General features: G+C 41.0%; 1 protein-coding gene across 14 annotated transcripts in view; it reads right to left on the bottom strand.

The window, feature by feature from the left end:
• Positions 1-22,044, bottom strand: part of TENT4B (terminal nucleotidyltransferase 4B) — a 70,816-nt gene extending 48,772 nt beyond the window's left edge. For 8 of the 14 annotated variants that reach the window (XM_081513654.1, XM_081513647.1, XM_081513657.1 and 5 more), the window contains exon 1: positions 20,661-21,440. In XM_081513654.1, coding sequence (XP_081369780.1) covers positions 20,661-21,292 — 632 coding nt within the window. In that variant the 5' untranslated portion in view covers positions 21,293-21,440. Of the gene's footprint in view, positions 1-20,660; positions 21,441-21,688; positions 21,793-21,937 lie in introns of those variants that run through there. The other 6 variants (XM_081513659.1, XM_081513660.1, XM_081513655.1 and 3 more) reach the window with 4 other exon arrangements.
• Positions 22,045-22,391: the final 347 nt, after the last annotated feature.

Below are 22,391 nucleotides of genomic sequence, written 5' to 3' on the forward strand. Positions count from 1 at the left end.
ATAAAGTGCATTAAAGGTGCTCCATCTTCACATTTAAATACAAAAAAGCACTTGACTCTCCCAACAATAAATACTCTTCCTTTAAACAACCCCAGACACCATTCTTGTGGAAAAAGGGGGAAAAGCACTTTAAGTACAAACAAGATCAATTTTTTTAAAACTCTTAATAATCTCAAATTCCTTAATAAGCATTTTTACTTTTCATCCAAAAAACGAGTGTTACAAAGCCTTAGCCAAATTTCACCTCATTAAGATGATGTCTGCTGCCCACATGAACTATCTTGAAGTCATTTCATTCACTTGGTCTGGCTTTAAACAACACAGAAAAGTTAGTGGGAAGGCAAAAGCCATTCCATTTAGAGTGTAACCGTGAAGGACTTCAAGCACCTCATCTCCCACTCCAACTAGGAATGCTTCTAACAGCAGTGGGGTCTGAGAGTTCCGAACTCCCCAGGGGATTCTGACCATTGGCCAGGTTTGAGAACCATGCTTTAAAAAGATTGTTTTAAGCAGTTCTTTTCAATCTATGCTGCATGGATGGGCATGCATCATCATGAATATGATTATTATTTTTTAAATATGACATGACAGCCATTATCACTCCCTGTGTGTGCTCATTCGTGTCCAACTCTTTGCCAACTCCATGGACTGTAGCCTGCCAGAATCCTCTGTCCATGGAACTTTCCAGGCAAGAATACTGGAGTGGGTTACCATTCCTACTCCAAGGTATCTTCCCTATCCGGGGATCGAACCTGCATCTATTACATCTCCTGCACTGGCAGGTGGATCATTTACCAGGGAAGCCCCCATTACCATCTACAGATCTATTATGAGGAGTGGGTTCCAGTCACTAGAATTTTTTTTTTTAATTTTTTTTTACAACTTCCTCGGATTGAGAACTCTGTGTTGAAGTAACTGGTTTAGGAACTGCTCTTACCAAGTTCATTAAGTAGAATACCATTATCTGCATGGGCTGTAGGAAACACAATGACAGCCAGAGGAGGAGGTGAAACACCAACTCCCAATTTTATTCTGAAACTTGGTAAAGTCCTTTAACCTCTCTGAGGTTCGAATTATTGATTTTTAAAGGACTGGATTGGAATAAATTACCTCTGAAGAGCCTCTGATCTCAAACTCCATGATGATTCTACCACGTGGCTACAAATCAGTCCAGTCCATAAGTATAGTGTCCTTAAATAAAAGCATGAATTTCTTCTGAGACTATCAGTTCATCATATATTCAATTCTGTGCTAATCTATATAAAAGTTCTATTCCTCATGAAACTGTAAGAATTCCTAAGTGAACATAATTAGATTCTATCAAATCAATCACAAATGATAATTAAACTAATCATGTAAGTCTCAAATACAAACATTTGGAATAAAAAATTTTTTAAGTAGCTCTTTTATCTTTTCTTTGTCAATGTTCTGATGTAAATTTTTTTCCAGTTTCAAAAGCTGTGGTAAAATATACATTAAAATTACTAATCATTTTAAGTGTGCATTTCTATTATATTAAGATATACACACCTTGTGTAACTATCACCTAGTTATCCACAGAACTTTTTTAAAAAACTACTTTATTGAAGTATGACTGACACATTAAATATTTAATGTATATTACACTTGTAAAACTATCACCAACTAACAAGGCCAGAAACATATCCAACACCTTCCAAAAGTTTCTTCCTGCCCCTTTTAATTTTTTAATGTGTGTAAGAATATGTAATAAAAAGATATACTCTTAGCAAATCATAATATATGATAATTATTAGTTATAGCCACTATGCTGTATAGATCTTCAGAACTTGTTTATATTACATACCTGAAACTTCATTTCAGAGCTTTTTAATCTTCCCCAAATGAAACTCTGCACTCACTAAACACTAACTCCCCATTCTCTTCTCCCCCATCCTTAAGCCCCTAGCAATCACTGTTCTGCTTTTTGTCTCTATGAATTTTAACTACTCCCTACATATCTCACAGAAGTAGAATCATTCAGCATCTGTCCTTTGTGACTGGCTTTTTTTCACTTGGCACATCCTAAAGTTTCATCCATGTCTCAGCATGTGTCGGAATCTCCTTCCTTCATAAAGCTGAATGAGATTCCTCTGTGTGTCTATTACCACATCATCCATCAACGAACACTTGGGTTGTTTCATTCTGATTTTTTTAACTGTATGTTACTTTGAAGCCACATACAATAAAAGGGAAAAACCTTACATCAGTACATTTTTTTTTGAGAAAAAAAAACGTCCTATAAGCAAACCACATTCTGGGCCATAAAACACATCTTAACAAATTCCAAAGAATGAAATCACACTAAGTATGCTCTCAGACCACTACAGAATTAAAGTAGAAATCTGTAATTAAAAAACAGTGGGAAAATCCCAAAATACAGTATTTGGAGATTAAATGTACAAAACTTGGAGACTAAATACTTGGAAAATTAAATAAAATTTGGGTCAAAGAAGAAGTCTCAAGAAATTGTCATAACTAAATGAAAATGGAAATACAACTTATCAAAACTTGTGTTGTGCAGGGAAAGCAGAACACAGAGAAAAATTCGTAAATTTATAGCATTTATTTGCACTGAATGCAAATATTAGAAAAGAAGGGAAATCTAAAAATCAATTATCTACGTTTCTACATTAGGAAACTGAAAGAGATGAACAAATTATGTTCAAAGTAAGGATAAAAAATAAAATTTGAGCAGAAATCATAGAAAAACAGAAATCTATAGAGAAAAATCAATGAAACAAAAGTTGACTCTTTCAAAACATCACTGAAATGGATAAGCCTCTAGCCAAATTGAGGAAAAAGACAGACGACACTAACTACTGATTTCAGAAATGAAAGAAGGGTCATCACTACTGATCCTATGGATATTAACAGGATAATAAAGGAATATTATGAATCCACAAATTTGATAAATTTTGGTCTAGGTAAAATAGACCAATTCCTTGAAAGAGGCAATCTACCAGAATTTATGCAAGAACAACAATCTGAATAGGGCTATATCTATTAAATAATTAACAACCCTCTTAAAATAAAAAGCACCAACCCCAGATGGGTTCACTAGGGAAATCTACCAAAGACTGAAGGAAGAAATTATCTCATTTCTCCACAATCTCTTCCAGAAAATAGAAGCAGAGGAACGTTTCTACCTCATTCTCTGAGATCATCAGCCTAATCCTCAAACCAAGGACATTGTAAGAACAAAAAAACTACAGATCAGTATCTCTCCTGAACACAGAAGTAAAAATATGAGCAAAATATGAGCAAATCAAATCCAACAATGTACAAAAAGAATTATACACCATGACCAACTGGGATTTAGTCCAGGTATCCAAGACTGAGTCAACATTCAGAAAAAATTTACATCACATCAACAGACTAAAGAAGAAAAATCTGATAATCATATTAAATTGATGGAAAAAACATTTGGAAAAAATCTTAACACCCAATCAAAAACACTCTGGCAGTCCAGTGGTTAGGAGTCCATGCTTCCACTACAAGGGGCGTGGGTTCAATCCCTTGTTAGGGAACTATTAGGTTGGTGCAAAAGTAATAGCGGTTTTTGCACTGCTGAATTTTGTTGTTTGATATTGTAATACATTATTAAATAAATGTGGTTATATTATACATCATTTTAATGCACATTTCTCACTTTGTTTTTTGCTAATGACACTTGCTGTTTACTTTATATTTATTTTAGACTATGGAAATGATATTAGACAAAGCAAACTCAAGAGATCTTTTTATTCGAGTTCAAAATGGGTCATAAAGCAGCAGAGACAACTCGAAACATGAACACGTTTGGCTCATGAATTGCTAACAAACGTACAGTGCAGTGGTGGTTCAAGAAGTTTTCCAAAGAAGACAAGAGCACTGAAGATGAGGAGGGTAATGTCCGACCATTGCAAGTTGACAACTGAGAACCATCATTGAAGCCGATCCTCTTACAACTGCACAAGAAGTTGCCAAAGATCGCAACATTGACCATTCTATGGTCACTCGGCATTTGAAATAAACTGGTGAAAGGTGAAAAAGCTCAGGAAGTGGGTGCCTCATGAGCTGACTGAAAATCAAAAAAATTGTTGCTTTGAAGTGTCATCTTATTCTATACAACAACAATGAACCATTTCTCAATCTGATTGTGACGTGTGACAAAAAGTTTTATACGGTAACTAGTTACAACAAGCTCAGTGGCTGGACCAAGAAGCACCAAGCACTTGCCAAAGTCAAACTTGCACCAGAAAAAGGGCCATGGTCACTGTTTGGTGGTCTGCTGCCGGTTTGATTCACTACAGCTTTCTGAATCCTGGCAAAACCATTACAGCTGACAAGTATGCTCAGCAAATCAACGAGATGCACTGAACACTGCAAGGACTACAGCAGGCACTGGTCAACAGAAAGGGCCCAATTCTTCTCCATAACGCCTGTCTGCATGTTGCACAACCAACACTTCAAAAGTTGAACGAATTGGGCTATGCAGTTTTGCCTCACCCGCCATATTCACCTGACCTCTCGCCAATGGATAACTACTTCTTCAATCCTCTCGACGACAACTTTTTGCCGGCAAAACGTTCCACAACCAGCAGGAGGCAGAAAATGCTTTCCCAGAGTTCATCGAATCCTGAAGCACGGATTCTTACACTATAGGAATAAACAAACTTCTTTCTCAGTGGTAAAAATGTGCTGATTGTAATGGTTCCTATTTTGATTAATAAGATGTGTTTGAGCCTAGTTATAATACAGTGATTAAGCAAAGAAAAAAAGAAACATTCAGCAAACCAGAAATAGAAGGGAAGTTCCTCAACTTGATAAAGAACCTATTACAAAAATCTTACAGCTACTTAATGATGAGAAATTAGATGTTTTCCCACTAAGATTAGGAATAAGGCAAGATGTCCACTCTCACCATTCCTAATCTAGATCATATTGGAACTCCTAACGCAATAAGACTAAACAAGGAAATAAAAGTATATGTACTGGAAAGAAAGAATAAAATTGGTTTTGTTTGCTACTAACATGATTACCTATGTAGAAAATTCCAAAGAAACAACAAAAAAATTCCTGGGACAAGTAAAAAAGCCATTCTAGTAAGGTTACAGAATACAAAGTTAATTTAAAAAGTCAATTGCTATCTTAAATACAAGCAACAAACAATGGAAATTTGAAATTTAAAATGCAATTACCATTCACATTAGCAGAAAACCCAAACAGAAACACTTAGGTATAAATCTAACAACATAAGTTCACAAAAGAAAACTCTGATAAAAGAAATCAAAGACCTAAGGAAATGGAGGGCTATTCCATTTCTTCACAAATTGATCTATAGATTCAATGAAATCCTAACCTAAATTCCAGCAAGACATTTTGTGCATACCAACAAACTAATTCTAAAATATATATGGAAAAGCAAAAGATCCAGAACAGTGAAAATAATGCAGAAAGAGAAGAATAAAGTCAGAGGAATGACATTACCTGACTTCAAGACTTAACGACGATGCTAAAGTAATCATGACTGTGTGGTACTGGGGAAAGATTAGACATGGAACAGAAGAGAGAGCGCAGAAATATACCTACACAAAATACAGTCCACTGATCTTTGACAAATGAACAAATGCAATTCAATGGAGTAAGGACAGTCTTCTTAGAAAACAGTGCTGAACAACTGGATACTCACATGCAAAAAATGAATCTAGACACAGATGGTCTATCTTTCATATATATTAACTAAAAAATGGCTCATATACCTAAATGTAAAACACAAAACTATAAGACAGCATAGAAAAAAATTTAGGTGACTTTGAGTTTGGCCATAACTTTTCAGACACAATACCAAAAGTATGATATATGACAGAAAATTGCTAAATTGGGCTTCACAAAAGTAAAAACTTCTGCTCTGCAAAAGACACTATTAAGAGAACGAAAAAGCAAGCCAAAGATTGGGGAAAAAATTTTACAAAACACGTATTTAATAAAAGACTGGTATTCAAAATATTTAAAACTCAACAATAAATAAGCCAATTTAAAAATGAGCAAAAATAGAGTATAATTGATATCAAATTACTTTGCTGTACATCTGAAATACAATATTTTAAGTCAACTACACTTCAATTTTTAAAAAAAGCAAAAAATCTGAGGAGACACCTCATCAAAGAAAATATAGATGACAGATGAGTATATGAAAAGATACCTGACATCATATGTGATTAGGGAACTGCAAATTAAAACAGTGAGATATCAGCACACATCTATTAGAATGGCCAAAATCTAAAACAATGACAACATCAAATGCTGGAGAGGATGTGGAGCAACAAGAATTCTCGTTCACTGCTGGTGGGAATACAAAATAGCATAGCCAGTTTGGAAGATAGTTTGGCAGTTTCTTATAAAACTAAATATACTCTTACCATCCATCCAGGAATTTCACACTCCTTGGTACTAGCCCAAAGTAGCTGAAAACAGATGTTCACACAAAAACCTGCATTCAGCTTTATTCATAACAACCAAAACCTAGAATAATCAAGATGTCCTTCAACAGGTAACTAGATGAATAAGCTGAATAAACTGTGGTACATTCACACAATGGAGTACTATTCAACCAAAAAAAAGGAGCTAGCAGGTCAGGAAAAGATACAGAGGGACCTTAAACTCATGCCGCCACGTAAAAGTAGACAATTTGAAATGATCACATGTTGCACGATTCCAACTATACAACATCCTGGATAGGACAAAACTATGGAGACAGCAAAAAGATCAGTGGTTCCCAGAGGCTCGAGGGGAGAAAAGGATGAATGGGAAGAACACGGGACAGTTTTCGCTAATGACACTATCCCGTGGGATATCATTCTGTGTCATGATGGAAACATGTCATTATACACATTTGGCAAACCCAAAGAATGTACAATACAAAGAGTTAATCTCAATTAAACGATGGACTTTAATTAATCATACTGTATCAATATATGACCCATTGAGTGTTACAAACCTAGTACGTTAGTTAAAGGGAAACTGGGGTGGGGGGTGGGGAAGTGAGGGAGTATATGAGAATTCTGTAATTTCTGTTCAATTTTTCCATAGACATAAAACTGCTCAAGAAAAAAATCACACACACACACAGATACAGACACACAGATATAAATAAAACACACACACACACACACACACACACACACACACACACACACAGGGCTCTTGGGGAGGAAAGACAGAAGATCAGCACTTCAGAAGAGAAACGTCCATGAATATCTCTACTTTGCCAGGTCTTACAGTTTTCCCTGCCTACTGACTCCCTAGAAGGGGTGACCACAAACTCCTAAGGAAGCTGAAGCCAACCCATGACCTAGAGGCTCAGTTCAGGTCATCTTCTTGGAGTCTTCCTTTACAGAAGTCATATTGGGCTTCCTTTACACATCTTGCTACATGGTTTTTAATATGCAAATAGATGCTTTTAAAAAAGTACTTGATTGGAGGTAAAGTGTTCAAGATTTACTTCCAGCAGGAATCCTTCCTGTTATATGCTAGATGAGTTACATTAGCCTAAGGCTAAAGAGTATTAGCACAAGATGAAGAAACATAATCCAAGTTTAATTTAAAGGAAAAAACAAATGTACTACTCCTCCTGGTTGTTGAGGTAAGGCTGTGAGAATTCTGTCTCCTGAGCAGAGGCTCACAGGCCACTACATCCATCGTGGTTTTCTTCAGCTACCACAAGCTGAAAGCAAAGGTCAGGTGTGGCTATGGGCCAAGGGGTCCCCTGCCAGTCCCAGCCTCCACCCAAAGGCCAAGGACAGCTCACAACTGCCTTTCCCACACACCAGGCACTAGTCGGCCCTAAGCCCGCTTCAGCTTCCTGCAGCCCACCTGGCTTCTCTTTCCTGAGGGACGACAGCTCATTAAGAGAGCTACTTACAAAGTTATATCCCCTTCCTCACTCTTACCCTGTTTCCCCTATGAGAACTGTACCTTCAGGACAGCCAAATGGCTGAGAAGGAAAAGTTTCTCCTTTTACAAGTATTCCAGCTAATAACTGAGAAAAGATCAAGAGAGTAAGAATATCACAATGTCTACAACCCTAATAATGAACTAATACATATAAACAGTGATCATTAATGGCTACTAATATTACAAAAAGAAAGACATTCAGACATTATGTCTCTCCTGGGGAAAGTACACACCACTGTCTATGAAGTATTCTTGCAAACAACAAAAAAATCTAAACAAGACTCTAGATCTAATTACAAACTTAAGAGAAAAAACAGGCGGACAACAGAATATATTAAATTGACACCACAGGAATGCAATTATTAATAGCAAAATTCAGAAAGTAGAAAAGTCGACAGGAAAAACAACCCAGTTTCTTTGACAAATAAATTAATAGGAGGGAAAACAGATGACAGAGAAGCTGTTGATTAGAAGACTTAAAAGGCATTTCAACCAATAGCAATGAAAGAAACTCATCTGGATTCTGATTTGAACAAACTGTTAAAAAAAAATAATTATGGGAGAGGAAATATAAACATTGGATATATGATGTAACTAAGGAGTTATCTGGGCTTCCCCTGTGGCTCAGTTGGTAAAGAATCTGCCTGCACTGTGGGAGACCTGGGTTGAGAAGATCCCCCGGAGAAGGGAAAGGCTACAGGACTGAGCGACTTTCATTTTCACTTTCTAAGGAGTTATTGTAATCTGTTTGTTCAGGTGTAATAACGGTATTATGATAATGGTTTCTTTTAAAATCCTTATCTAGAGACATATATATATATTTATATAAAATGATGTGACACTTGGAATTTACTTCAAAATAAAGTGTGATGGAAATGGACTGGCATGCAGGTGAAATGAGTTTGATCATGGGTTGATGACTGTCAAAGTTTCATGATGAATACATGGAAGTATTCTCTTCTGTCTAACTCCATACTGTTTCTAATTTTCCATAATAAAAAGGTTTAAAGAAATGAAGTTATTTCAGACCTCACAATTCCTGAGAAAGGTCAACCATTATAGTAGATCCTGCTCCCCATCTATATCAGTTATGCTAAATACCACATAGTTGGTCCTCCGTATCCATGGATCAAAATTTCAGTGGAAGTTGGTTGATTCTGCAGATGCAAACCCCACAGATAGAGAGGGCCAACTGTATTCACTGCACTACACTATTTTTCATAAGGAATTGTGCATTTCATATTTTGGTATCGACCGGGGCTCATGGAACCCAGGGGCAACTGTATATCCAACCTATCCCAGTAGGGTTTATCATATGAAACCCATACAATCAATTTGTCCTTTCCAATCCTCCACAACCTAACCAATCTTTCAAAACAGCAAAAATCTCCACTCTTCTCAAACTTTGCCTTATCTCACTAATCAAAAGCAACCTCTCCACCTTATCTATTAATAGTTTATCCAACCAGCCCATAATTTCCTAGAAGGCAGAGAATGTTTTCTGTCTTTATTTCCCACAAAAAACCTAGCACAGTGGCTTGCATATAGCAGTTGATTTTCCAACCAAAAAATGTGTGGCTCATTCTGGTCTGTTCAGAGATGAGTCACAAAATAGTAAGTAACACAGAACCAAAAAGAGTGGGTATGTTTGCAAAATCTACAGGTCATAAAGAACAGATGAACATATTGTGACAGATTCATACAATGGAATGCTACTCGGCATTCAAAACTAACAAACAACAATACTGCACACAACATGGATGAATCTCTAAAACATCACGGTAAGAGAAAGAAGTCAGATGCAAAAGACTATATTCTATATGCAGCATATTTAATTCCATTTAATTGAAATCCCAGAAAAGGCAAAAGTGGGTGCTTAGGGCAAAGGATGGGGGGAAATGGAATGACTGAATTGGCAAAAGGGTACCTTTTGTACCTTTTAGGTGATGGAAATATTCTATACCTTCTTCCTACTTACTGACTGTTAACAGTTACACAACTGTATAACTATATATTTCCAACAGTCACCTATTTGTACAATTTAAATGGGGGAATTTTATTATATATAAGTTACATTCTAATAAAAACTATAAATCATAAGATCAGAATTTTAAATTACATGTATTTGTAATAGGACAGATCAAGGGCTCTTACAAATTAATAAGACAAATATTTATAAGACAAAGATAGGCAAGAAAAATAAGAAATTGAAAAGAAAAATACACAGGCAAGTAATGTGAAGGCATGCACAAGTGAAATCAATAAGATACTATTTTTTATCTATAAAATTGGCAAGAAACTGTTTTCTTTTGTATTGGCATTTCTTTTCATTTGTAATATGTAGCACTGGTGAAGATTTAGGGAAAATTTGGACTCATGCACACTACTGACATTAAGGTAAACTGACTTGATCTTCCACAGGAAAATCTGGCAAAAGCCTTAAAAGATATAAACATTCTCCAATCTAAAACTTCATCCTCAAGAAATAACCATGTGGCAAGACAATTTAAGGGGAAAGAACAATCTTTAACAAATGGTACTGAGACAACCTGATATTCACAGGCAAAAGAATGAAGTTGGACATCTACCTCATACTATATACCAAAGTGAATTCAAAATGATCAGAGACCTAAATATAAGAACTAAAACTGTAAAACTCTTAAAAGAAAAAATAAAGGTCGATTTTTGTGATCTTGGATTAGTCAATGGTTTCTTAGATATGACACAAAAAGCACAAACAGGAAAAAAAATAATAGACAATTTGGAATTTATAAAATAGAAGTAACAAAACTTTTGCTTCAAAGGGTAATATCAAGAAAGTATAAAGACAATCCACAGAATGGGGGAAAATATCTACAAATCACCTATCTGATAAGGGTCTATAATCCAGAATATATAAGGAACTCTTACAATAAACAGTAAAAAGACAACCACTAAAAAAAAACAAAAAGGGGCAAGCAACCTGAATAGACATTTCTTCAAAGAAGATATACATGCAGCCTACCAGCACATGCAAAGATGCTCAACAACTTCCTTGCTCAACAAGTTCCTTTAGTCATTAGGGAAATGCAATCAAAAACACAATGAGATACCACTTCACACTCACTAGGATGGCTATAATCAAAAAGACGGATAATGAAAAGTGTTGACAAGAACATGGAGAAACTAGAAACCCTCAGTCCCTGCTGATGGTGAGAATGACAAATATTATAGCCACTTTATATAATCCAGCAATTCTACTACTAGGCACTTACCCAAGAAAAATGAAAACACATATCCACAAAAGATTCTGTACATGCATGTTCATTATTTATAATAGCCAAAAGATGGAAACAAACCAAATGTCCATCAGCTAATAAACAGATAAAGAAAATGTGGTATATTCATACACTGGGATATTTAGGCATAAAAGAAATGAAGGACTGATACATGTTACAACATGAATAAACACTGAAAACATGCTAAGCTCAAAAAGCCAGAGACAAGAGGCCACATATTCCACGATCCCATTCTTATGAAATGTCCAGAATCATAAATCCACAGAGGTAGAAAGTCTGTCTGAGGCTCCCAGGATCTGAAGGAGAAGGTTAGAGTGGAGAGTGATGCTGGGTACAGGGTTTCTTTGGTGATGAAAATGTTCTGGAATTAGCTAGCTATGATGATTACACAATCTGGTAATATTCTAAAAAGCACTGAATTGTACATTTTAAAAGGGCAAATACGACAGCATATGAATTTTATCTAAGTAAAAATAAGTAGAAAATAAATAATCCTCTCTGGGGCAAAAGGTTAGCTAAAACCACATCTTTTATAAAAAAACAAAAGACTGGAAAAACAAACTAAATGTTCACCTGGCGGCTGGTGAAATAAATTAAGGTGAGTTCAACCAAGGAAATATCATGTCCACACACAGTAGGTACACGGAGCCATACTAAAGGTAATGAGGTATTTTAAAATGCTGTAGAAATGTATTTCATATGCAAGATGTTTGCTATATCAATATATATTTTTTAACTCAAAAAAGGATGCCCACAGGACTTCCCTGGTGGTACAGTGGATGGAAATCTGCCTGCCAATGTAGGGGACACAGGCTCGATCCCTGGTTCAGGAAGATTCCACGTGCCCTGGAGCAACAAACCTCGTTCACCACAACTACTGAAGCCCACACTCTAGGGACCACAAGCCGCAAGTACTGAGCGCCAGTACTGCAACTACGGGAGCCCGTGTGGCTGGAGCCTGCACTCCATAACGGGAAAAGCCAGGGTAATGAGGAGCCCGTGCACGCAATGAAGCGTCGTCCCTGCTCGCCGCAAAGCCTGTGCGCAGCAACGAAGATCCTGGGCAACCAAACATAAACAAATAAAAAAGATTTTTAAGTCTTAAAAAAAGGCCCACAATAGTCTGATGCCCTTCTCCCAAAGTAGAAAACAATCTTAGAAACCAGTTCTAACTTCTGGCTTCCAAACTGCAAGAGAATACATTTCTGTTATTTTTAAAAAATTTTTCCTTAAACAGGAAAAAAAAAAATCTAAGCATACCCATAGAGGGGTCCATAATGATATAAAAAACGAAATATATGTATACATACATTAAAAAGTCTAAAAATGTGCTAACAATAGTTACGTGCTGGTAGTAGGCAATGGCACCCCACCCACTCCAGTACTCTTGCCTGGAAAATCCCACGGACGGAGGAGCCTGGTAGGCTACAGCCCGTGGGGTCGCTAAGAGTCGGACACTGAGCGACTTCACTTTCCCTCTTCCCTTTCATGCAGTGGAGAAGGAAATAGCAACCCACTCCGTGTTCTTGCCTGGAGAATCCCAGGGACGGCGGGGCCTGGTGGGCTGCCGTCTATGGGGTCGCACAGAGGCGGACACGACTGAAGCGACTTAGCAGCAGTAGTATTAGAGGGGCTATTTTTTCTTCATTTGGTTTAGCTGTATTTTCTATTTTTTTTGACAATTAGCACTTATTAAGTAACAAATAAATATATATTTAAAAAAAAAAATAAAATAAAAAATAAAAATAAAAATAAGTATCCTAACAAACAGTGGTATTAACACCTCAAAGAAGAAAACAAAGGATGAATAACTAAGAATAAAGACATCAAATTTAAAACCTCATCACAGGCCTAATATTTTAGTAAATCCAAATTACTAGACGATAACTCCACAACCACAATCCTAATGCATCCTTACTCTTGCTTTGGCAGAAATTTACAACATAATAAATTTAATTTATAATACAAAAGTGACAGTGCTAAAAGTTATGTTGACAAAATCGAAACAGTGACTCCAAGGGACTGGTAACGAAAAAATAAAAGACCAGGTCCCAGTTCTCAGTCCAAAAAATGGTTCCAATGAAACATAGTTTATTTTAGCAGAGGTATGAAGATAAAATATTTATTCTACACAGTCTGAAGGCATTGTTCAGATATAAAAATATTGTTAAAAACAAAACCGTACTACCACCATCAACAAAAAAATCACCACTAAGTACAGGGTTTACTCCCCCAAAATACAGCCAAGCCAAGAAAAAATAAAGTTTACACAAAACATATGAAAAGAAGGACTCTAAATTTTGAAATCAACTCTGCAGTTACTCTTTTATGTTTTTAATTAAATAAAAATAAAACTCTACTTCATTCCAGTTTCCAAGAAAAAGAAACATGTAAAGGAAACACTGCAAAGTAATCCAAAGATAAGAGTTCAAGCGATATTGCTAAAATAAAAGCAAATCGAAAAATAAGGCCCTTTTAAATCAATTTTACTTAGATTTTTAACTGCAGACGTTCTCAATACAGCCAAGAAGTTTTTAAAATAAAAATTAAAGTTAAAATTAGGTGGAGTTATTCATGAGAAGGTTAATATGATAAAAGCATAATAAACTACTGCTACTTATATGAGAACAGCTAAAATAAAAAAGTGGTAATACCAAATGCTGGCAAGGATGCAGAGAAACCAGATCTCACATACATTGCTGGCAGGAATGTCATCTGATACAGTGACTCGAGAAAACAGTTTAGCAGTTTCTTTCAAAATGTGCTTACCAAATGACCCAGCACTTTTGGGCATTTATCCCTCCAAAATGAAAACTTATATTTTCATAAAAATGTGTACTTCATGAATGTTTACAACAGTTTTATTTGCAAAAGCCAAAAACTATATATAAACTCTTCTGGAATGTCCTTCCATCATTAAACGGTGGTACCTCCAAATTTTGGACCACTGTGCATGCGTGCTAAGTCCTTTCAGTCGTGTCCAACTCTTTGCGACCCCATGGTCTGCAGCCCTCCAGGCTTCTCGGTCCACGGGATTCTCCAGACAAGAATACTGGAGTGGATTGCCATGCCCTCCTCCAGAGGATCTTCCCAACCCAGGGATCGAACCCACGTCTTCTGTGGCTCCTGCACCGCAGATCGATTCTTTACCACTGAGCCACCAAGGAAGCCGTTTGGAACACTACTCAGCATTAAAAAGGAAGGAACTACTGGACTTTCCTGGTGGTCCAGTGGCTCCCAGTGCAGGAGGCCTGCGTTTGATTCCTGGTTGGGGAACTAGATCCCGCATGCCACAACTAAAGATCCAGCATGCACAACTAAGACCTGGAAGGAACTATTAAGACATACAAAATTTTGGATAGAACTCAAGGGATTACGGTAAATGGAAAAAAGTCAAAGTACTGTATGGTTCCATTTATATAACATTTTCAAAATGAAAAAAATGTAAATATGGAGAACAGATTCGTAGCTAGAGGTCAGAAATGAGGGGATGTGTGCATGAAAATAAAGGGATAGCATCAGGGATCTTTGAGGTAATGGTGTAGTTCTGTATCTTGATTGTGGTGGTGGTCACACAAATCTACACATGTAATACTGCACAGAACTAAACACACACACTACACAAATGAGTGTATACAGGACTGGCAAAATCTGAATAACGCTATGGATTATAACAATGTCAACCTCCCGGTTTTGAGATTAAACAATAGTTATGTAAGATGTTATCACCACATGAAACTAGGTGAAGGGAACATGGGATCTTTCTGTATTATTTTCTGCCGCTTTCTGGGAATCTATATTTCAAAATAAAAAGTTTAAAACAAATTAGATGGGGCTAACGCATGAGAAAAGTATCACAAATACAAAAGGCTTATATGTTAGTATATGGAACATGGTAAAAAGGCTCCATGAGCTTTTTACAGAATAGAGCACTTTTATTAAAGCAACTAATTTGAAAACACAGGTTTCTGTATACTCTTCGAACTATTTCAGCAGAAAGCATGACTTGAGCTACAATTCCAGAGTTCAGTTACCAGACAGTACATGAGCTCTCTTATGCACATGGCAAGATTTTTTTTTTCATACTCTGACACTGTTCAAATGATTAAGGAGCCAGTACACAACAAAAACATCTCCACATTCAGTTTTTTCCCAAAATCTTTTAACTCTAACTTCAACATGACCCAAAGCCCTTAAGTATACAGAAGCCTCTAATATCATCAAGTAATTTACAAGATGGAGTAAATTAACAGCTGCTGTTTGGGTTCAAATTAATGAAAAGTCTAGCTTCAGGGCATCCTCAACTTCAGTAAATACTCTTAGAAAAAAATAATTTTGTGTCATGCCAAAAATGGTAAAAATGAATTGAAAGTCTTTTTGGTGTTCTGTAGCAACTGAGTCCCTAACAAATATTCTGAGGGTTACAAAGAACATTCTACTGGCTGTCCTCTGAATTCTTGAAGCAGGCTGAGCTGTTCAGCCAGCTCTGCAGGAAAGAGTCAAAACAGGAGTCTTAGTCAGCTGCTGCGAGCTGGACCCGAATTCTCCAATGAGCATCCTCTCTGGCCTATAGCCCCTTCAAGACTACCCCATACCTATGTGTGTATAAATGATTAACAGTCTCCAGTGCAGTAGGTGTGGTCCTGAAACAGTTTCCTCCACTAAATATTATTCTAAAGGAAAAATAGAAAGCTGAGTAAAATCACACAACATCTTGTTTTTCTACTTTCCTTAGAAAAGTGCCTTAAATTTTTCTCAGCTTCAACAGGCATAAGAATACCTAACCACAACTACCTGATCAGTTCAGTATCGGCAAGGGAGCCTGTATATTTTCTTCCCATGGAACCTGTAGACTCCTAACACCAGAATTTACGGGTAGGGGTTTCATGGAAGAAGTTGTGACGTAAGGCCATCTATCACACCAGGACCAGATTGCTGTGACATACACGCCCTCCTCCTCCCTACCTTAGACTTTTCTGGTATCCCTTTCTCTCACTTCATTTCCAAAGGAAGCTAAACCTTCTGTGTGAACCCAGGGTAGATTCCAGAAAGCTCCAGTCACTGTTCCCTTTTGCCTTTCAACACCTAAAAACTTAAAGGGTACTGAAGAAAAATTCCACGGGCTAAAATGCCAATGATTCTGACAGGATGACACTGTTCATTGTCACAGATTTTAGACAGATGAGTTGTGGCATGGAAGCAGCTTAGTTGTACACAATATACCAGATGTGAGAGTCTCAAATACGAATTACATTATTAGCGTAGCATCTACAGTGCAGAAAACCTAATGTCTTCTTGAGAGCACACTTCAGCATCCAAATACAGAAAAATTCAATAACCTGAAGGTCCTAGTGCACTGAAGAATTCCTCTGGGCTACATATGCAAATACACAGAAATTATGTGCTAAGTAGCTTCAGTTGTGTCCGACTCTTTGCGACCCTATGGACCACAGCCCATCAGGCTCCTCTGTCCATGGGATTCTCCAGCCAAGAATACTGGACTGGGTTGCCATTTCCTTCTCCATAGGATCTTCCCCACCCATGGCTCGAACTCGCATCTCTTATGTCTCCTGCGTTGGCAGGCGAGTTCTTTACCACTAGCGCCACCAAATTATACTTAGAACAAGCCCTTGGACTAAGGCCTCTAAATTCTTTCATGTTAATCTGCCCAATCACTTTGGAGCCAGCACTAACATCAATCCCACTGATCATATTGTGTAGAAATGGAAAGAGGCCATAAGGTCAGTGCTGAAGAACAGTGTCAGCATCTTGGACTTAACTGTGCTATGCTGTACAACATACACAAGGAAGGACACTGCCCCACTGCAGTGAAAACGACTATATCTCAGCCCCTAAATTTCATCCCCCTGCTAGACAGTTCCATCTAAACATCACTGTACCTTTTGCTCCAAACCAATGGTCGTAATCCTTATGTTCAACAATAACACTAACATTTCCCCAGTCACTCAAATTCAAAGCTGTTATTAATAACATGGATTTAAATCCATGAAGGGAGTTAGAATCTTTTCCATTCTTACTTTGTAGTACCTCTCACATTCATTCTTTCCCATTCCCACCCCCATCATTCCAGTTCAAGAAATTATTCTTTAAACCCAATTTTCCCAGCAGGGACTTCTTGATGTCCCACTGTCAAATTCATACTCCAAAACATTATTTTGAACAAATCATCCAAGCCTTGAAAAAATATGTATAGATCTGGCCACGCAGCCAACAAAAGCCTAAACTCATGAGCTTGAACAAGTACCAAGCACCTTCCAAAGGAATCTTCTGGACACCTGGGCTCAGGACCAAGGACTCTGAATCTCCAAAAGTTTCCTGTTTGCTATTTTTTGTCATCTCTTCTTTCTCCATGATGATCAACAATTAAATCTTTGAAAAGAAAAGGGCTTAAAGCTCATTTTCATGAACAACCAGGAGCAGGTGGACTTCTTCCTACACCATAGCCAGCGTTGGAAGGGAATGAATCCCCAAAAGTAGAATAAGTGAAAGCAACTTTATAAAGAAAAAAAGGAAAGCAAACAAACTCCCTGGATCAGGGATACCTGGAGAAGGCTGAGATGGTAAGCCCAGATGAGAGGAGTCCTTTTGAAAGAGGACTATGAGGACTTCAGGACGCCGTGCAAACATCTTACTCTACATTTAAGAAACTTCCATCTTACCTCAACTAAAAAAAGAAAGGAAGAAAGAAGTTTCATCTTAATTAGCGACCTAGTGGGTAAGAGAAAATATATACATAAAAGGAAAATCAAACATAAGCAAACTATACCAAGAGCATGAAACAAGCACTACAAGATTTTAGAGCAAGTACAAAAAAACAAAATCAAGAACATGAGCAATCAACTCAGGATTTTCAACTGTATCTTGGAGTGTCCAAGGAGTAAGTCAACCCGCTGTGGCAAAACAGAACACAGACAGATCACAGATGTGAGACAGTGTGTATCCAGCTGCCCCAAGGTTCCAGGCCACTGTTCATGTGCTTTTTCTTCCTTTCCCTACTTGACAGTCATGCCAGTTCAGAGGGCAAGGACCACAACAATTTTTTAACCTATTAGCTAAATGTCACATCCCAAGAACTTGCAATAGCTTTACTATACTTAATCTCAGAATAGTATAACATTGAGGTGCATTCCGAATTCAGATTTTTTTAAATACCTGTATTAAAAACAGCAAGACTTTCCTAAAAGTTAAGAAATAAGGATCCATAAATCACAACAAGAATTTTTAAGTACTCAGATACTCTTACAAAACACTTAGGTCCCACTTAATAAAATTTAAAAAATTTAACTGCTGACATTCTCTAAAGGAGGCGGCAAAAGAAGGATGAATCGATAAGCAGTTTTAAGATAGGTTTACAATCCGTTTTTAAACAGCAATTTCTCTGGAAATGGAAATTCCTCTCCTTAATCCCTTTGAGAACAATGTAGTATTTGAATCCAGGACTAAGAGTATCTTGCTTCTACCTAAATTCAAATGTGAGCCTTTTACAGTATTCTCAACATTAAATTAGCAAGTAAAAAGGAATTTCTAAGCTATCAAAAAGAGAGGCAGCCAGTATTTTGGATTTATAATACACCTTTACTACATACATATGCAAATGCTTCAGGAAAACGAAACTAGGGAACTTGGAGGTTTTAACTGGCAGTGATTACTTAACTGGAGCTTATTCCTGTGAAATGAAACTATCAGAATCCCTCAATATCAATTTGCCTGTCATCAAACCACAGGTTTATGCTTCATCTTAGAAATGCTATCAGGATGGAACCATGAGCCTTTTATTGAAAGAAGATGACCATGGAGAGCGCCCTTGAAGCTTAGCAATAGAGGACTCAACCCAAAAGGATCCCCCCTGGAAAGTGAGGACAGGTTTGACATGTACCCCAGTGCCAGTCTTAAAATGCTTGACTGCATTTTCCATAAAGGGTGGGAGTTGTAATAGTAGCATAGAACAGACACCAGCCCACTAGAAGCAGATGGAACCCACCAACTCATTTTACCCAGACCTTCAAAAAGGTACACAGAACTCTCTCTGCTTGCCAAAGCAGGGCAGATCTGAATGGGTGAATCTAAGAAAAGGTTCCACAAGGGACTATTAATGGTGATTTCACTTGCCTACTTGTAACCCACGATGTAAAACAGGATCTGAAAAGCGAAAAGTAATTTTAAAGCTCATTCTCCATACTCAAGCTACACACGCGCGCACACACACACACATAGCCCCAAACCTTCATTTTACAAAATTTTTGTAAAAAGACTTTGTAATCTATCCCAGCACAGGGCAAATCTACCTGGAAACAGTCCCTGCTTATGTACATAATTCACTAGGGGTCAGGTAAGATTCCATTTTGTAACAGCTGAACTTTAAACAGAAAGTCATTAGTGGTGCAACCTTCACTCATTAGCGTGTTAGTTGCTCAGGCGTGCCCGACTCTTTGGGACCCCATGGACTGCAGCCCACCAGGCTCCTCTGTCCATGAGATTTTCCAGGCAAGGATACTGGAGTGGGTTGCCATTTCCTTCTCTCATTAGCATAAAGTTACCCCCTAGAATGAAAAGCACTGGCTGTCTCTGCCAGGATGACAACTTTACAGTGAGAAACTGGGGCCAAGGACCATGAACTCCTAGAAAGTTCCATCCGCCTAAAAAGAAGAGCTCACCATCTCCACCAGCCTAAGCTTAACTGTCACCTCATTCCTCACTCCCGACACAACAAGGCATCACTAACACAGGAAATTCTAAGAAATAAGAACTAGAGAGATGGGCCAAAGGGTCAATAGCCAGCAAAGCCTTTCAGGGCTACCACGATTCCTGTTTGGGATTGGGGGAGGGGGAGGAGCTTTCTGGACGTTTCTATTCTTGGCAAGGAAAGCACCTCCAGGTCCGGTACCGTGAAAAAGCACTAACACAGGAATGTTCTCAGGGAATGAATGATTTGCCTGTGCTAAGCGACTTCATTTTGGGATGTGATGATGGGGGGGGGCAGCGTGGGGAGGGCTAGAGGGCTGTGGAGAGGAGAGAGAGAAGGTGTGTTTGACTAGGGGGGGATGGGAAGAAAGAGTGGATGGATGGGGGGTGGGGAGGGGGGTGGTCCAGGGAAGATGTGAACGGTTGAGAAGGAGGATGTGAATGACTAAGGGAGGTGAGAGGAGGGTGTGGAGGGTTGAGAGGATGTCCAGAAAAGGCGTGGAGCTGAGAGGGACGGGGCAAAGGTGTGGACTGCTAACGAAGGTTGGGGGAAGGTGTGGACGGAGGAGGGATGGTCATCAGCCCTCTGAGGACCAGTAACTAAGGCAGGCCGAGGTTGGGGGAGCCTCACCCAGGCTCCCCCCCCAGCCCCCCTTCTGTGGGCGTGTGCCCGGCTGCGCGTGTGCAAGGGCCAGGCCACCAGGCCGCAAGGCCACCACTCACCCCACGACTCCCTGGTTGTAGTTTCTCCGTTTCCACGGGGTCCCGCTGTACACGCCCCCGCCGCCGTCTGCCCGGCCGCCCCCCGGGGCCCGCCCTCCGCTGGGCTGCAGCAGGCTGTAGTTGAGTCCGTAGGTGCTAGCCTTGTTGTCCCGCTTCCTCTTGTTGCTGCTGCCCGAGGCTGGGTCCGCGGGCTCCGCGGCGGGGACGGCGGTCGAGGAGTGCGGGGACGGGGACGCCGAGGGGGACGGGGACGCCGAGGGGCCCGCGGCGGCTCGACGGGCCCAGGCCGCGGGCTGGTGGTGGTTGTTGTTGTTGTTGGTTGTCTCCAGGGGCAGGAAGTCCCGCTGCTCCGCCGGCTGCGCGTGGCCGCCCAGCAGGCGCTCCCCGGAGCGGTACATGCCGGCCGGGGCCGGGGCCGGGGCCGCGCCGCTGGGGCTGCCGGAGCTGCTGCCGCTCCCGCCGGTGGCCGAGCTGCTGCCGCCGCCGCCGCCGCTCGCGCCGCCGCCGCTGCTGTGACAGTGGTGGTTGAAGTAGAGGTTCCTCAGTCCCTGGGTGGTCTCCCAGATCTGCATCCACAGACTGTTGGACGGTCCGAGCTGCTCTGGCTGGAACCAGGCGATCCTCGGATCCATCAAACGGCGGCGGCCGCTGCCCCCGCCCCTCCCGGCTGCCCGCAGGGCCGCCGCCGCCGCCGCCGCCGCGCCTCAGGCGCACGCCCGGCCTCGGCTGCTGCTGCCGCTGCCGCTGCCGCTGCCGCCGCTGCTGCTGCTGCTGCTGCTCGGGGCCCGCCGCGGGCGGCGCGGTCGCGCAAGGAGCCCGGCCGGCGCCGGCGGCGTCGCTCCCGCCCTCGGGGGCTCTGCGGGCCCTCCCCCCCTCCCTCCGCCCCTCTGCCGAGCCCCTGTCACCGGGGTCCCCGTGCAAATGGCGGCGGCAGCGGCAGCTCCTGAGAAGGGCGAGCGGCGGCGGCGGCGGCGGCGGCGGCGGCGGCGGCGGCGCGGCAGCGGCGGCAGAGGGGAGGGGGGACGCGCCTGCTCCGTAGCGTCCTAGCTCCTCCGGCCCCGGGGCGGGGCCTCCGTCGGCTCCGCCCCGCTCGCACCGCCCCCGCCCCGCCCCTCCCTCCCGCGCTTGCCCCGCCCCCGCCGCGCCGAGCCGCCAGTCCAGCCCCAGAGGCCTCGCCGTGCGTCACAGAGGCTGCGGTGCGGCGCGTTTGGGGGCCGCAACCGCCCGCTCCAACCGTCCTGACCCCGGCTAGGGAAGGGGGCGGGGGTCGCACGTACCTGGGCGTCAGGGCGCCCCTGACGCGCGTGCAGCCTCCCTTCTCAGTTTCCTGGCCCCCGAGGCTGGGTGAGGCCGAACGGAGGGCGCCGCTAGCTCCGCGGGGAATAGATTGTGGGCGGTGCCGCCCCGCCCACTGTCCCCTCCCCCAGGCTGCAGCGCCCGGACCCTCGGGCTTCTCTAACCCCTCCCTGGATAGATCTCCGCTCTAAGCTCCGTTCCAGAGGGCGGAAAGTGCGTCCCCTTTCCAGCAGAGCACGTGTCCGGGACCCTGCCCGGATGCTGGCTGCGCTGGTTCCTCTGTTGCTTGGCCGCCCGGTTGCCCCCAGCGCCCTCCCTGCCGCGCCCTGGCCAGTACTGGGAGCCGCAGGACTTAGTGGAGGGTTTCCCCACGCGACCCCGAGACTGGAGAAACCTGCTCCCAACTACAGGGCTGGACACGCTTCTTCGTAGAGT

This window comes from Giraffa tippelskirchi, chromosome 7, assembly GCF_054371585.1.
Source record: "Giraffa tippelskirchi isolate mGirTip1 chromosome 7, T2T-mGirTip1v1.2.pri, whole genome shotgun sequence".
Taxonomy (NCBI): Eukaryota; Metazoa; Chordata; class Mammalia; order Artiodactyla; family Giraffidae; genus Giraffa; species Giraffa tippelskirchi.